Here is a 14913-nt window from a genome sequence, read left to right as displayed (position 1 = left end):
CACAATTCTCAAAGCTTGTATATTAGCCCTTTTCTTTATTCAAGCTTCCAAATTGATCTCCAAGTCACATAAAATACTTCTAATATTCATTCTAGACCATAGGAAAAATTTTCAGCATTTTCCCCCTAATTAATCCCCTATGGTCGAATGCTCCAAGTTTCCCATGGTGACTTTTTGTTCAATTCCAAGCATGAATTTAACCTCCTATAATTAAATTCATGTATTTACAATCATCACAACATCAAAATAAACCAAAATCAAACAATCTTCTAAAACCCTAAGTATGGCCAAACCTTGTATAAGCTTGTACAAATAATTTTAATCATCATATATGCTTTAGAATTAATCTCAAACCTTAAAAACATAAACATCTTTGATCAATTCTTCAAAACCACCAACCCTACATAAACCCTAATCACCCAAATCTCAACACACAAGCATCTTTACCAATAAATATTTATACCAACTGATAGAGAATTTCATGTAGAATAATTCTCTATTTCATAACCTAGTCCAAAAATCATTTAACATCACAACATTAATCAACAATAAAGTAATATAGAATATCGAATAACCATAATTAAAAAAATCAACTATAATAATTCCCTAAATAAGAAACATTAAGAATTATTAAACATTTCTAAAACCCACCTTCAAGACAGACAACGATCATACTAAACAAAACGCTAGCAACAAGCACCACTACACTCGAATACGTCACTATAGCAAATGAACTCGATGGCACAGGAGATGAATGGTTGCTCTGAGAAATGGTTTGACTTCCAGACGGAGCATGAGAACCGGACGACGAAGAAGCAATGAGAGAATGAGATACACCCTGCGGAGGTGTTGGTGGACTTTGTAATATCTTGAAATCAGGGTTAGTGACAAAATGAGAATTTTTAAAATTTGGGGATCAATTTAGGAAAAATTGAAAGTTCAAGAATTTTAATAGGAATATTTCATTATTAGATGAAAGGGTAAATATGAAATGATTATAAGGGCATTATGGTAATTTTAGCTTAAAAGATATTTCCCCCCTTTTATAAGAATGAAACACTTGGATTTGGAGAGTTATCTGGAACTCTTCTTTTTCTTCTTTCTTTCTTCTTCCCGTGTGTTCATGCTCAAGCCTCAAAGGTGAGTTTTAATTTTGATGGTTAATTCTTGAATATTAGAGTTGTGTTTTATTCTTTGAGTGTTATATAAGCTTAAAGAAAGCTTATATAAGCCTAAAACACCAAGAGGAAAGAATTAGAAAGGAATTTCTATTAAGAGTTTAGAAATGAACTTTTGTTATATAAAGGTTTTTGAAGTTCTAAGGATGGATTTGACTTGTCAATGGGTTAATTGAGAAGTTAAACGTGATAGGATTGAATTTAAAACACATGGAAAAGTTGATGAAATTCTTTAATTCAAGAATTATGGTGGATGATGGGAGATGGTAAAGTGTTATAGTGTTATAAGAAGGTTTATATATGTATAGATAAGTTTTAAGGTACAAGGAATGATTAATAAGTAGAATTTGGGGTCAAAACAAGATATTTTCGTGCTCAAGATGTAATTTATGGGTTGTGTGCATCGATGCACTCTCAATTAAATAAACATCGAATGCCCTTAGTGCATTGATGCATAAGGAGTGCATCGATGTACCCCCCTAAAATGAAAACATCGAAGGTGATTGGTGTACCGATGCATGGGTAGTGCATCGATGCACATGTTAAGGGATGCATCGATGCATGGTATAATGTACCGATGCACTTAAATAGGAAATGAAATAAATCTTTCTTTTAGTCTAAGAAATTATAGATTATAGTATATCAATGGAATATTGATAGTATAAATATATGATTGTGTAGACATCGATCGAAAGCAAAGTTCGGATAGGTCTGCAGAGCAAGATACGCAAAGAAAACAAGAGCTTAAGAGTGTTCATTGAGACCAGGTGAGTACATGATAGTAAGTATATGTTATGTTAAGGAATTAAGACTTGCGATGAGCCTAATTCCGATATTATATGATATAAGTACTAAAGTATAAACATGTAGTGATATGGTGTTAGATGTATGGTATATGAGTAAATGCATATGTCTAATTGTTGAATGCATCTTTATGTGTGAACTATGTAAATGCATGTGTGTGTATGATAATAGGTAATGTGATCATGAGATATATGATAAAATATATGTGAAAATAATATGACTCATATGTGTCTCTATTAAAAGGTTATATGATATGTTATGTATGTGAAATGAATGATATGAATACATGTTAGTATAATAAGATAGATTAGATGTTATAATTGAATGAAGGGGTTGTATGATAACATGTATATGCGAACATGTGTTGTGAGATAAGAATTATGGTTATGAACTATGTGAAAAGGAATACAAGAAAAAGTGAAAAGCTATGTGATAAGTGAATGTGAATTACATGGAAATATGTTATGTGAAAGTGAACTATATGCCTACGTGAATATGTAAAAAGAAGAATAATAATGCTCATGTTATATAATAAGATAGCTATAGGTATAGTTGGCATGCCAAGAGTCGAGGGTCTACGTGGTCTTTTGGGGCATAGTGGTCCTTCGGGAAATAATGGTCCTTCGGGACATAGTGATCCTTCGGGACATAATGGTCCTTCGGGACACAGTGGTCCTACGGGACAAATTCTACGCGCCCCTAGTGGGATTTATATGAGTTGTGGTGACAACATTGTGCACAACCTCTATGTACTCACATACCTTAAGTTCTCAATAGTGTGCACGGGCTTTGAAAAGAAATATAATTTGATATAATGATACGTGTGTTTCTCATGAAAAAGTATATGTGATATGTGATATGTATAAGTAATAAGTTAGGATCATATGATAGTAATGGTAACAAGTGCATATGTGTAATGGTGATATGAGATGTTATATGGTTATGCATGATATGATCATAGTACTTACTCATGTATTGTTGTGTGTTGAAGTTATATTATATGTTTATGTTCAATATATGCTCATATAATGGAATGAAATTAATGACAAGGAAATAAGTAAGGATAAACATGTTAGTGATGAGTTCAATAGGTGTATAAGTTTAATGTGTATTACATAAGATGTTCATGCAATTGTTAGTTTACCTTATATATTTACATGTTTCACTAAGCCTATGACTTAGCGTGTAAGAGTCTTACACATAGGTGTGGATAAGTAAGAAGATCAAGCTTCGGATCCGTAAAGTAGCATATCTCCGCGCAAAGTTCAGATCAGAAATATTTTGTAAAGTATGTCTTGTCATATAATTTAGTATGTTGGCATGTAACTAAGTCATTATATATATGAATGCTCTGATAGAGTCTGTTAAGGTTTAAACAGGTTTATGTAAAAGAATTACTTTATAGAATAAAACTTTTAAATTTTCTATGGTTTTTTTATAAAAGTATATGCTTTGACTAGTCAATGTGATACCTCGAACTCGTATCCGAGTCAGGTACGGGTTGGGGGTGTTACAGACTTGAACTGGTAGACGGTGCCGATGGACTTAAATCGGTAGACAATTTTGGTGAAGAACTAGAGGGAGTTGACGCTTGTGGTGAAGGAGATGTTGTAGGGCCATGAGCCACCGGAGACTGCAGAGGATCGTACTGTGGAGTATGATGAGTAGATGACGCCAGTGAATGAGTCGGACCATGAGCCATGGGTGAGCCATTTGGAACCAAAGATGGAGGACTTGAAATAGGGCCATGGTGATCAGGAGAATGTGTTGGACCTATAGTTGAACATGTAGGTGGCTTGGCAACATGGCCATGGTTCCCGGGAGAGTGACTCGGGGAAGAAGTTGAGTCATGGTTCCCGAGAGAGTGAGTCGGTGAAGGGGACGAGCCATGATTCATGGGAGAATGACTCGGGGAAGGAGATGAGCCATGGTGCCCGGGAGAGTGACTCGCGGAAAGCCATGGTGCCCAGGGGAGTGACTCGGGGAAAGCCATGGTGCCTAGGAGAGTGACTCAGGGAAGGGGATGAGTCATGGTGCTCGGGAGAGAGAGTCGGTGAAGGGGATGAGCCATGGTGCCCGGGAGAGTGAGTCAGGGAATGAGCTGAGCCATGGTGCCCGAGAGAGTGAGTCGGTGAAGGGGATGAGCCATGGTGCCCGAGAGAGTGAGTCGGTGAAGGGGATGAGCCATGGTGTCCGGGAGAATGACTTGGAGAAGGAGATAAACCAAGGTGCCCGGGAGAGTGAGTCGGGGAATGAGCTGAGCCATGGTGCCCGGAAGAGTGAGTCGGTGAAGGGGATGGGCCATGGTGCCCGGGCGAGTGAGCCGATAGAGTCCCGTGACTCACAGTCATGACAGCAATGATTATTTTTTGACCCTTTGAACAATGACCCTCTTTCCCACTAATAAAGAAAAAGGGACTCGAATGAGCAAACTTAAACTTAGAACTTCCATTGCTCATTTCCATCAAAGGATGATTTCTTTCACACTTGTAGTATTCATCTTTCTTCACCAACAAAACAGAGTCTGCTCCTTTCTCATATTTGAAAACTGTAAAAAAAAAACAGAAAACATAAACAATCCAACAACAACAAAAAGCAATCAAAACACTTAAAGAACTTACTCAGTGAATCATTGACTCGGAACCTCCGTTTACCAGCCCACTCATTGTACTTCTCTTTTGGGTGCAAAACCCAGCCTTCTTTCCCACCAACATAGAACAAACAAATCAAGCTAATAAAACTAAGAAAAGTGAAAGAAATTTCATAATTTGAAGACTGTTCTTCTTTTTTTTTTTTGGCTCAAAAGTTCAGTTTGCTCTTCGTGTTATGAATATGACTCTATATATAGAGATACAACAAATGAAGCTCTAAAGAAACCTCTTCAAACCCAAAACTTTCAATTTTAGAAATTGACAGAGTCTGGGATTTTAATTAAGAACATAAAAAACGTGTGGAATTGAGCCTATATTGTTAAAAGTATCATCATTTTAAGAAATGAAATGGGTACACTACAGCAAAATAGAGTTTTAGCGGTGTTTTTAGTCCTATAGCGGCGTTTTTAAACGCCGCTAAAAGCACTTGCGGCGATAGGAAAAATGCCACAAGAAGCATCGGCCATACCAGTACCGCTAAAGTTAGCGGCGTTTGAGAACAAAAAACACCGAAATAGGTCAAGATCTATCTTGGTGTTTTTAGAACAATGTCGCAAAAGGTCGATATCTATTGCGGTGTTTTTGGAACAAACGTCGCAAAAGGTCGATATCTATAGCGATATTTTTAGAACAAACGCCGAAAAAGGTCGATATCTATAGCGGCGTTTTTGGAACAAACACTGCAAATTGTCGAGATATATAACAACATTTTTGGGAGGGAAATGCCACAAAAGGTCAGATCTATAATAGCGTTTTCGGAATAAACGCCGCAAAATATTAGATATATAACTGCGATTTTAGATACAAACGCTGCAAAAGGTCATATATAACGTAGGAGTGTCTACTACGTGATGTTTTTTTTCCAAGGCTTTTAAGGCAAAATAACATGGAATTGGTTTAAGTCGAGACATCGAGTGACTTGAATTTTGATTTTAGCGGTCGTGAGGGATTGCAATTAAATTATATCAGTAAATCGATAAAAAAAAATAAGAGTTTAATCTTTTATTAACAAATGGACTAATTTTTCAGTTTTGATAAATTATAAATATTAAATTACAAAATATTAAAATAGAGGGGAAAGTTTTCAATTTCCATAAAGGAAAGGATAAAATTCAGAATTGTTTAAAATACAGGGTAAAATATTCACATGACCATTTGATTATTGTCTATTTTTATTTTGACTATTGATTTTATTTTATTTTTCAATCAAACCATTTAATTATTTAAGTGTACAATCAAACTATTTGCCATTAATATTTATAATTACATGTTTGGTCTTTAATATATATATATTCTATTAATTTAGTCGTAATGTTATTTTATTTTATTTTTGATTAAGCTAAGGTGATTACAAAGTAGTATCTATTATAAGTACTCTCAATCACTTGACAATTAACGCTTAATCACCCTGCTGTAGTCGTTGGTGCTCAAATCCGTGACCTCTAGGAATAACAATAATTTCCTTAACCACTTAATTAAATTGGTTCGTACAATTTTATTTTAATTTAATGATCATATACATGAAATATTGTAAAATTCTTAGATTTGAGACCCATCATGAGCATTTTTTTCATTAGTTAGAATATGTTATATAGAAAATATTGTAAACCATTACTTTTACCCCATGGTTCAGCCATGCCCAGAGTTTCCCTGGGTCCTGGGTTTGAACTTTGATCCCATGCTGCATATTTTCTCTTCAATTAATTAAAACTAAAAAAATATCTTTTAATCTAATGTCGTCACTTAATTAGAGATTAAATTTATTTAATTAATTAAAATTAAGATTAAATTTATATAATGTATAAATATTGATGATCAAATGTGTAATTATACTTGCTAATTGTGATCAAATGTTAATTATGTTGCACATTATAAAACTTTTTTACCAGTGCTTAATTTAGAGTTGCTTTGTGTTTGTGGGCTTAGATTATCGATACCAATGCCTCAAGTCTTAAGTTGTCTATATACCATGTCCCTAAGATTTGAAATATAAAGAAAGAATCTGTCTTCCTGTCAGTTGGGGTAAAAGAAGCTTAAATGGCTGTTGGGTGCTGATAGTCTATCAAATCATACACACTTTAAATAGGAATATATGGAGACATCTGAACTTCATGAGTATTATAATTACTTTGTTCAATTGTGTTTTTTACTTTATTATTTCGTTTTGTAATGTTTGTAGCAGTTGGATGATATCATGATATTGCTCTACGAATGTGCATATACTAAAATAGGCTTTGAGAAATGAGAATGACTGTTCCAAAAGCTATATGGCTGTTAATTAATTGCATCAATTGCTTGTACAAGTGTTCAGCATAGTAAATTCATCTTCGCTTTATCAATATCATCCTTAGAAGCATTATAATTGATCAACTTGCATGTGAGTTGAAGAAGCCTCTACTTACAAACAAGTAGCTGGGGCATATAAATCTTCTTTCATTTCACTTTGTTTTTGTTTTAATTTTGGTTTTTAGCTGTTTCTTATGGTCGTGTTGTTTTGCATTTTGCGGCGAGGATGAAATTGAGGACATCCAGAATGTATTGCCTTACTTACCTGGGAGCTAGTACCCTAAGTTTTCAATGAGTAGGTTACTAGGTTTTTCATATGTTCTGTTTTTGTTCCAGGAAATTTCTGTTTTGTCACAATGCCGCTGTCCATACATCACAGAGTATTATGGCTCCTATCTTCACCAAACTAAACTGTCGATAATAATGGAATACATGGCTGGTGGTTCAGTTGCTGACCTAGTATGTTACTTCTATGACTTGCTTCTGCGTGTTTGGTTCATCAAGTATTATTGCTTAAGACTATTCTTGCCTAGCTTTTTCCTTGTTACTTTTCTAATAATATTTCCCTCATAAATCAGAGGGCATTGACCTTGATTTCTCTCTCTCTCTCTCTCTCTCTCTCTTTTAGGGGGTTGTTGGGGTTGGGGGTAGGGGGCAGTGGCAAAGGGAGAGAGTTGCTGATAGTGATTGTGTAATTTCAAAAGTATTAACCTCATGATAAAGTTTCTATAGAACTATTTTCATTGCTAAATTTCATCTAAAGTAGGTAAAGATAATTACAAAACTTTGAAGGTATTGCTACTGCCTTTCCTATGGTAGTGCTTTTAGCTCCAATTTCAAGGCAGTTTTCTTAGTAGACATCGGTGGTCTTTTTTTCTTTTCTTTCCCTGTTCTAATGCAGCACACAATCTCCGTTTTATTTTTTTGGAGGGTATAATACAACTGCCAATTTCATCATCTCTCTCTCTGGTTTGCATATGAACTAACCTTTGTCCGCTTATATTTGTGTCAATGAACTTGTTTGTTATCTGTTCTTCTTGCACTATAATTCTCAAATAACGTTCTTTCCTTTTTATTTCTGGAAATTTAATGGCGACTCTTTCTGAACAGCTCCAACCTGGTCATCCACTAGATGAAATGTCCATTGCCAGTATCACAAGGGATTTGCTGCATGCAATTGAATACCTACATAATGAAGGAAAGATTCACAGAGATATCAAAGGTTTTTTTTATTCACTCACTTTACCCACTTGAACATTCGGTTTAGAGATTTGTATAGGTATATGCCTGCTTCAAATTGTTCTTCTCGTTTTTTTGAGCCATTTGATTTTTAACTGTTGTTCATATATATCAACTTACATTCCTACTGCCAACATTTTCTGCTATCACTTTTGGCATCGGCAAACATTTTATTGGCTGAGAATGGTGATGTTAAGGTACTTTTCTTCCTCTCAAATGGACTCAAATTTAGCATGAATTATTTCTTTAGAGTTGCTATGCATACAAGTATACAGTTGGTATAGGTATATGCATTCTGCTGTTGGCATTTAAGTCTGTGCCCATGACACAGGTTGCAGATTTTGGTGTTTCAGCACAACTAACATGGGCGATGTCACGGAGAAAGGTACAATACATTTTCTTTTTGGAGTTAATTGCACAAGATGTAAAACTATGACCCCATCCTAAATTGTTCCCTAAACTTTAACACATTATGTCCAGCCAAACTATGACTCACATTCTAAATTAGTCCCTAAACTTTAAAACATTATATATTAGTCCTCAGACTATTTATACATTCCATTTTGATCTTTACGTTAACTTGTCGTTAACTCTAAAAGTTTTTGAAGGTCCTGATAATTAAAAATTCTAATATATTTTTTAGAAGCACACAGGTTCAAATCCCAAGAGCTTCAAGAACATTTTACAATTTTTTAACCAGTAGAGTTAATCGCACATTAACTCTTTCTTTTGTTAACGTCATTTTTCCAGTAAGCGTGAATGCCTTTAGTGACACCCTAATTTCTGGCTGCTCTGTCTGGTCTGCCCCTCTCTCTGTGTATTAATGGTGTGATAGTCGTATAATCAGCAATGAACTAACATGGTTGACATTTGACAACATCAGACTCTTGTAGGAACACCATTCTGGATGGCACCAGAAGTGGTTCAGAATTCAGATGGATACAATGAAAAGGTACTTCTACAGCTGTGCTTATATTTCTTGAGTTTTCTAACATGTTTTGCTTCTTTCACCTCCCATCTATTTGTGCTCTCTCTATCTATTAAGCACATATGCGCAGCCATCCATATCTTTGTCTGCTAAACCTTGTCGAATAATGGGCTTTCCATCGCTCCAATTATTTTCTGTTACAGGCAGATATATGGTCTTTGGGAATAACTGTGATTGGAATGGCCAAAGGAGAACCTCCATTGGCGGACCTTCACCCTATGAAAGTTCTTTTTATAATACCCCGAGAAAATCCACCTCAGGTAATATCAGTAGTTTTGTTATCACGGTGAAATTGTTTTCATATTTATTTTTTTAATGATTATATATATGAAATCATTAAAAATAATTTAATATTCAAATTAGGATCATAAGAAAAAAGTTTAAGATTCAAATCATAAATTTATCTTTTGATTTTAAATTGTTTTCGTGAGTTCGGTATGTTGAATAAATTTTTAATTTAATTTAATTTAAAATATTAAAATCTAAAATTAATTATAAATAATATATTAGATTTTTTAGCAATTTAAGTGTTATCATATTCTAATTGGCCTAGATTTAGTCCTCACTTATCTATTTTTATTTCTATCATTAACTATAATATTAGATCTAGTCTATTGGTTAAGGTTTTGCTTGGTTACTAACTGATCTTGGGTTTAAATGCAATTAAGTTATTTTAGTTTTATTTTTTTGCCTAAACCTGAACAAGTTAAATAACATATGTATTATCTGGATAACAAATGTGATAATTAACTCAACGATTAATTCTAAAATCTAGGATTTAATCTATAAATTTAATACATTACTAAATAAAAGATTTTAAAGCTAATGCTCAAATTAAGACATTATACATATTAAAAACAAAATCATGATCAAATGCATTAAATGAAAATCCAAGGAAACAAATCATATACAAGTAGTGACTAAAATGGAAGAAACAAAACAAGGTGTCAGCATCACGAATATGTAATTTTACAAGGAATCGGGCCCTAATTATCAATTGTATTAACTGTCACGCAAACACTTCCGTTAAATGTTAACGGTAGGTTGCTATATTAGAACTATTTAAATAATTCAATCGTCATATTGACACAAACTTAACATGATGGTCATTTCGGGACACGGCCCATAATTATGTGATCATTTATGTAGTTTACCTAAAATGTTTACGGAAGAAAGAAAGGGTAGAAAGAATAAGGGAGTTGGGGATGGGGATGGGGACATCACATGTGAGTGGGGCTGAATTAATGGGACAGACTTGGCCTGAAAGCAAGCAAACAGGTACTTTGCCATTCCATCCAAATTACCTAATTTGATTGCAAAGCCAATCATTTCAGCAATCACGTGCTCAATTCCAAACTTAATATAACCAAACCTGCCCCCACACTCTTTCATCATCACCCAAACATTTTCTGCATGCTTTGCTCCTCTCCTTCGTATTGCTTCAATCCCTCCATCATTTTGTACTATTTTTTCCCTATATAATTAAGATAACATCCGAAGATTTAATTTTATAAGTTTTATATATTTTACAAAAAATATTTTGGTGAAAATTGATGGTTGAGAATGTAGTTATAAAAAGAATTTTTTATGGAAAAAAAAGAATTGAATTGTTCTCGATCTAAAACTTTTAATTTCAGCACGAATCAACTTACCTCAGTGGTTAAGGGAATCATTGTTGTTCCTAGAGGTCACGGTGGGTGATTGAGCGGTCATTATCAAATGGTTGAGAGTATTTAGAACATATACTACTTTGTAATCACCTTAACTTAATAAAATTAATTTAAATTATTAAATTCATTTGATTCGATGATCCAAAAAATGGTACATTCTTTTAAAATTTTACGACATAAATAATAATTAATGGATCAATTGGTTTAATCAATTAAAAAAATATTTGTTTATGTAGATGTCTATTAGAATATTATATTTTTTAAATTAATCATTATTACCTGATATATTGACCGACAAATATAGATCGGGTACTACAGAGGCGAGTGCAACCTCCCAACCCAATTTGCTCTATTCGCAAACGCCAGGATTCGAACCCCTGACCTTGTTTAAGGAATCTAGTGCCTCATCCTACTAGACCAACTAATTATTTTTTATGTACTTTATTAAATAAGAATTATATGTAATTTATTATTAGGGCTTTCATATTTATTAAGATCAAAATTATATATTATATTTACTCCTTATGTACATAAATATAAAGTTTAGAGAAAGCATCGTACACAATTTAGATTAAAATTGTAAAACAAGATTTCTCTTCTTATTTTTTTATTATTTGGTTCTTTTTATTTTATAATACATATCATATTGATTTTTTATAAATGTAATTAAATATTATATTTAAACAAAGTTTGATATATATTATATTTCAAGTCTCATGTTATATTTAATTATTTTTTACAAACACGTGATATATATTTTATTTTTATACAATGGCAGATTTTTCACACGCCACACGTGATATATTTATGTATGTAGAAACTAAAGTATATAGAAAGTTAAAAAAAGGATAAATTATGTATTTAGTACCTAAACTATCTATTTTAGTACTTAAACTTTCAATATTTTCAAAATCATGCTCCTTAGTTTTTGTTTCATTTTAGTACTCCGCTGTTAAAAACTTAATGCATTTAGTACCTAAACTATCATTTTTGGTTCGTTCTAGTACCTAAACTTTCAATTTTTTCAAAACTTAACATTAAATTTTGAACAGTGATACTAAAATGAAACAAAACTAAACTTTAAGTATAATTCTGAAAAATTGAAAGTTAGGCACTAAAACGGACTAAAATTGATAGTTTAGGTCTAAACATGCAATTTACCCAAAAAATAGGGTAAATTATACATTTAGTACCTAAACTATCAATTTTAATATGTTTTAGGACCTAAATTAATACCTAAACTTTTACTTTTTTTCAAACCATACATAACTTTTAGGTTTCATTTCGTTTTAATACACCGTCGTTAAAATCTTAACCCGTTTAATACTTAAACTATCATTTTTTCTGTTTTAGTACCTAAATTTAAAAAAAAAAATCAAAACTTAACATTAAATTTTGAATGAGGGTACTAAAATGAAACAAAAACTAAAGTTGGGTATTAAAATGAAATAAAAACTAACTTTAGGTATGGTTTTGAAAAAAATGAAAGTTTAGTATAAACTAGACCAAAACTGATAGTTTAGGTACTAAAGCATAATTTACCCAAAAATATGTAAAACATTATGGATTACGCAACAAATATTAAGATTAATTAAGGATAACAACTAATAATGCACGATGGTACAGTAATGCAAGTGAAATGTAAGCAGGGCAACAACATTAATTAGTAGTCATTTCAAGCACATAAATGGAAACTTCTTAAAGTTCCTAAATCTAATTAGTAAGTCCACATGCAATCAAGCTCAGTGTGGGACATCCTGCCATCAGCAGCAGACCCGGTGTTGCCTTCCTCAGATACAGCACCCCAGTTGACAGATGATCCACCGTGAAATGGTGGCACCGCCGGTTGGTAGAGAAAGAAGGGGAGCTGCGAACTCTCATCAAGGGACCTCAAGCTTGGAAACTCTGGAACACCCACATTTCTTGTATACCTTGCAATGGAATCAAAGCTGTTGTTGAGCATTTGGGGTGGAGAGGTACCGGTGGCAACGCAAGGTTGAATCCGCCGTGGCAGGTTGGAAGGGTGGCAGCATTGGTGGAGAAACAGGACACGTGCTCGGATTGGTTATAGCTGTCGTAAGAGCAGCTGTCACGATCAGTGAGGGAAACGCCGCAGGTTGCAGCCGTGGGATCCAGGAGCGGTGGAAGGGAGACCGAGGAAGGAGAGCTTGGTTCTTGGCAGAGCAGCATGGAGGCGGAGTTCATGGTGGTTCTCTTGGCTCCTCCGCCGCCATTGCCGGTGCCACTCTTCTGGAAGGCCCTGGATATCACCCATTCATCCTGGAATAATCAAATAAAACACATGCAAATCTTAGCAAACAGTGAATACTTGAAACAACAACCAGAGGTTCCAAACCACCTTGAAAATGGAAGATAATAAAAAAAATACTTCATAAATGAGATTTCAGGCGTCTTTTCATTGGACTTCGAGTTAACAGAAGAGTGAAGCTGTTAAACCTCATAGTGCTGATCAGATCTTGCATGTAAAATAGTAATCTTTAACAGGTGTACATACATGAATGGAAAGATACCATTTGCTTTTAACGTACATTCATTGGCCAAAAGTCCAAATGCAAAAAGCTCTTTCTAAAGAGATCATATAACTGTTAGATCACAGTGTTAATCTGAAAAGTATAGGTAAAAACCACAGTAACAAGAGTTATAACACAGATTAATGAGTTTCAATTCATTGTTCAAAGAAACAACCAGTTGCTTTTAACATGCAATGTTACTGTGTAAAAACTTCCATTTTCATCAATAAAATTAAAGGTTTTCCCATTGGAATAAGTGCAAAGAGACATGAAGTTTACGATCAAAGAGAAGGATATAGACCTTGGAGCTTGTACAGAGATAATGGTAAGCAAGTTTGCCTTCCAGACGATATTCATGCATAACCCAGTTGCTTTTCTCTCCTTTAGGAGCTCTTCCCCTATAAAAAACCAGCGTCTTCTTCATCCCAACGAGTGCACAAGTCTTTGAACTATAAATCTCCCGATCTTTCCCTGTAGCTTTCCAATATCCAGCTTCAGTTGCCCGGTTAGTTCTCAACCCAGTCGGGTACTTCCTGTCCCTTAAGCTAAAAAAGTACCACTCTTTCTCTCCCATTTTCGCCTTCTCTGCAACAATCCATGAAAAAACAGCACAAAAACAAAAGAGTTAATAACATCATCATCATTATTTACAACGATTTATGTGTAACAAAAAAAATGATTGCTAACCTGGAAGTTCCCAAGGCTCACACTTGTTGAGGTCAACCTCAGCTATGGCTCTACCAGTAAAACCACTATCAAGAACTTTCTTCAACAGGTAGCATGTAATGAGCTCTTCATCGGTTGGGTGGAAACGAAAACCAGGTGGTAAATATGTTTGGTAACTATCCATTTGCTCAAAAACCCTTAACCAAAGCTACTGAAAAGTGAAAACCCTAAGCTTCAAAGACAAAGTTGATGAAATGGAGTGAAGAGAAAAGGGTTTATATAAAATCTCTCTCTGACTGTGTGTGAGTGTTTTATCTGGGATTTCTGACCTGATTCTGAAACCTCTCGGTTTGCTCTTTCCCTTGTGTGTGAAGGAAAAATGGGGTTTGGAGTATGCGTGCGTGTGTGAGAAAAGGGTGCAGTGGCAGGTTTTTTGAGTGTCAGTGAAGAAGAAGAAGGGGGGAAACAGAAAGAAGCTTTTATGAGAGTAAAGTGCTTTGAGAGGAGATAGGAGGAAAAGAGGGAAAGAAAGACGAGATTTTTCACCATGAATCGATAAAGCTGTTTCATTTCATATCTTCATCGTCAGCACTTGACGGTGACTTTGTAATTACCTAAGCCCTCTCACTTCCTTTCCTTTGTAACAAAAACAGTTAATTACAATGAAATATTTTTATAATATTATTATATTTAGTTAATCAACCATTTTTTATCGTCCCACGGTTTAATTTACTTAGAGATATAAACGAATCAAACGTTGAACCAATCGTTTAACGAAAAAATTGTTTATGTTCGTTTATTTATTAAACAAATGAATATGAATAATTTTTTTTGTTTGATTAAATAAACAAACACGAATAAATGACTTGTTCGTTCATTTATGTTCGTGAACGTTCATAA

General features: G+C 34.1%; 2 protein-coding genes, 1 long non-coding RNA gene and 1 pseudogene across 3 annotated transcripts; 2 read left to right on the top strand and 2 right to left on the bottom strand.

Annotated features, from left to right (window-relative positions):
• Positions 1-640: 640 nt before the first annotated feature.
• Positions 641-6259, bottom strand: LOC120123378 (early nodulin-like protein 2). Its single transcript, XM_039142286.1, has 5 exons — positions 6255-6259; positions 4604-4722; positions 4090-4530; positions 3497-3980; positions 641-857 (listed from the first exon to the last, which is right to left on the bottom strand). Exons 1-5 carry the CDS (start codon positions 6257-6259, stop codon positions 641-643), a joined length of 1266 nt encoding a protein of 421 aa, XP_038998217.1.
• Positions 6260-6268: 9 nt separating this feature from the next.
• On the top strand, positions 6269-9436 carry LOC120123377 (serine/threonine-protein kinase 24-like). The gene is made up of 8 exons (XM_039142285.1): positions 6269-6294; positions 7105-7168; positions 7256-7378; positions 8030-8141; positions 8318-8355; positions 8490-8543; positions 9042-9110; positions 9290-9436. Exons 1-8 carry the CDS (start codon positions 6269-6271, stop codon positions 9434-9436), a joined length of 633 nt encoding a protein of 210 aa, XP_038998216.1.
• Positions 8529-9392, top strand: LOC120123353. Its single transcript, XR_005516184.1, has 3 exons — positions 8529-8543; positions 9042-9110; positions 9290-9392. It is a non-coding gene; the product is annotated as an uncharacterized LOC120123353 (long non-coding RNA).
• A 3067-nt stretch (positions 9437-12503) lies between the features above and the next one.
• Positions 12504-14202, bottom strand: LOC120123343 (annotated as a pseudogene).
• Between the last annotated feature and the right edge of the window lie 711 nt (positions 14203-14913).

The sequence above is a fragment of the Hibiscus syriacus genome, unplaced genomic scaffold (genome assembly GCF_006381635.1).
Source record: "Hibiscus syriacus cultivar Baekdansim isolate YM2019G1 unplaced genomic scaffold, ASM638163v2 tig00110392_pilon, whole genome shotgun sequence".
Lineage (NCBI taxonomy): Eukaryota > Viridiplantae > Streptophyta > Magnoliopsida > Malvales > Malvaceae > Hibiscus > Hibiscus syriacus.
The sequence above is the reverse complement of the archived record's forward strand: the minus strand, read 5'-3'. Positions and strand labels throughout refer to the sequence as shown.

Coding starts and splice junctions, on each gene's coding strand:
- LOC120123378 (XM_039142286.1), bottom strand. Junction 4,531..4,603: donor CCGAGTCAATGATTCACTGA/GTAAGTTCTTTA, acceptor TTTTTTTTACAG/TTTTCAAATATGAGAAAGGA. Junction 858..3,496: donor CCGTCTACCAGTTCAAGTCT/GTAACACCCCCA, acceptor GATATTACAAAG/TCCACCAACACCTCCGCAGG.
- LOC120123377 (XM_039142285.1), top strand. CDS start 6,269: ATGCCCAGAGTTTCCCTGGGTCCTGG. Junction 8,142..8,317: donor GATTCACAGAGATATCAAAG/GTTTTTTTTATT, acceptor CACTTTTGGCAT/CGGCAAACATTTTATTGGCT. Junction 8,356..8,489: donor CTGAGAATGGTGATGTTAAG/GTACTTTTCTTC, acceptor CCCATGACACAG/GTTGCAGATTTTGGTGTTTC.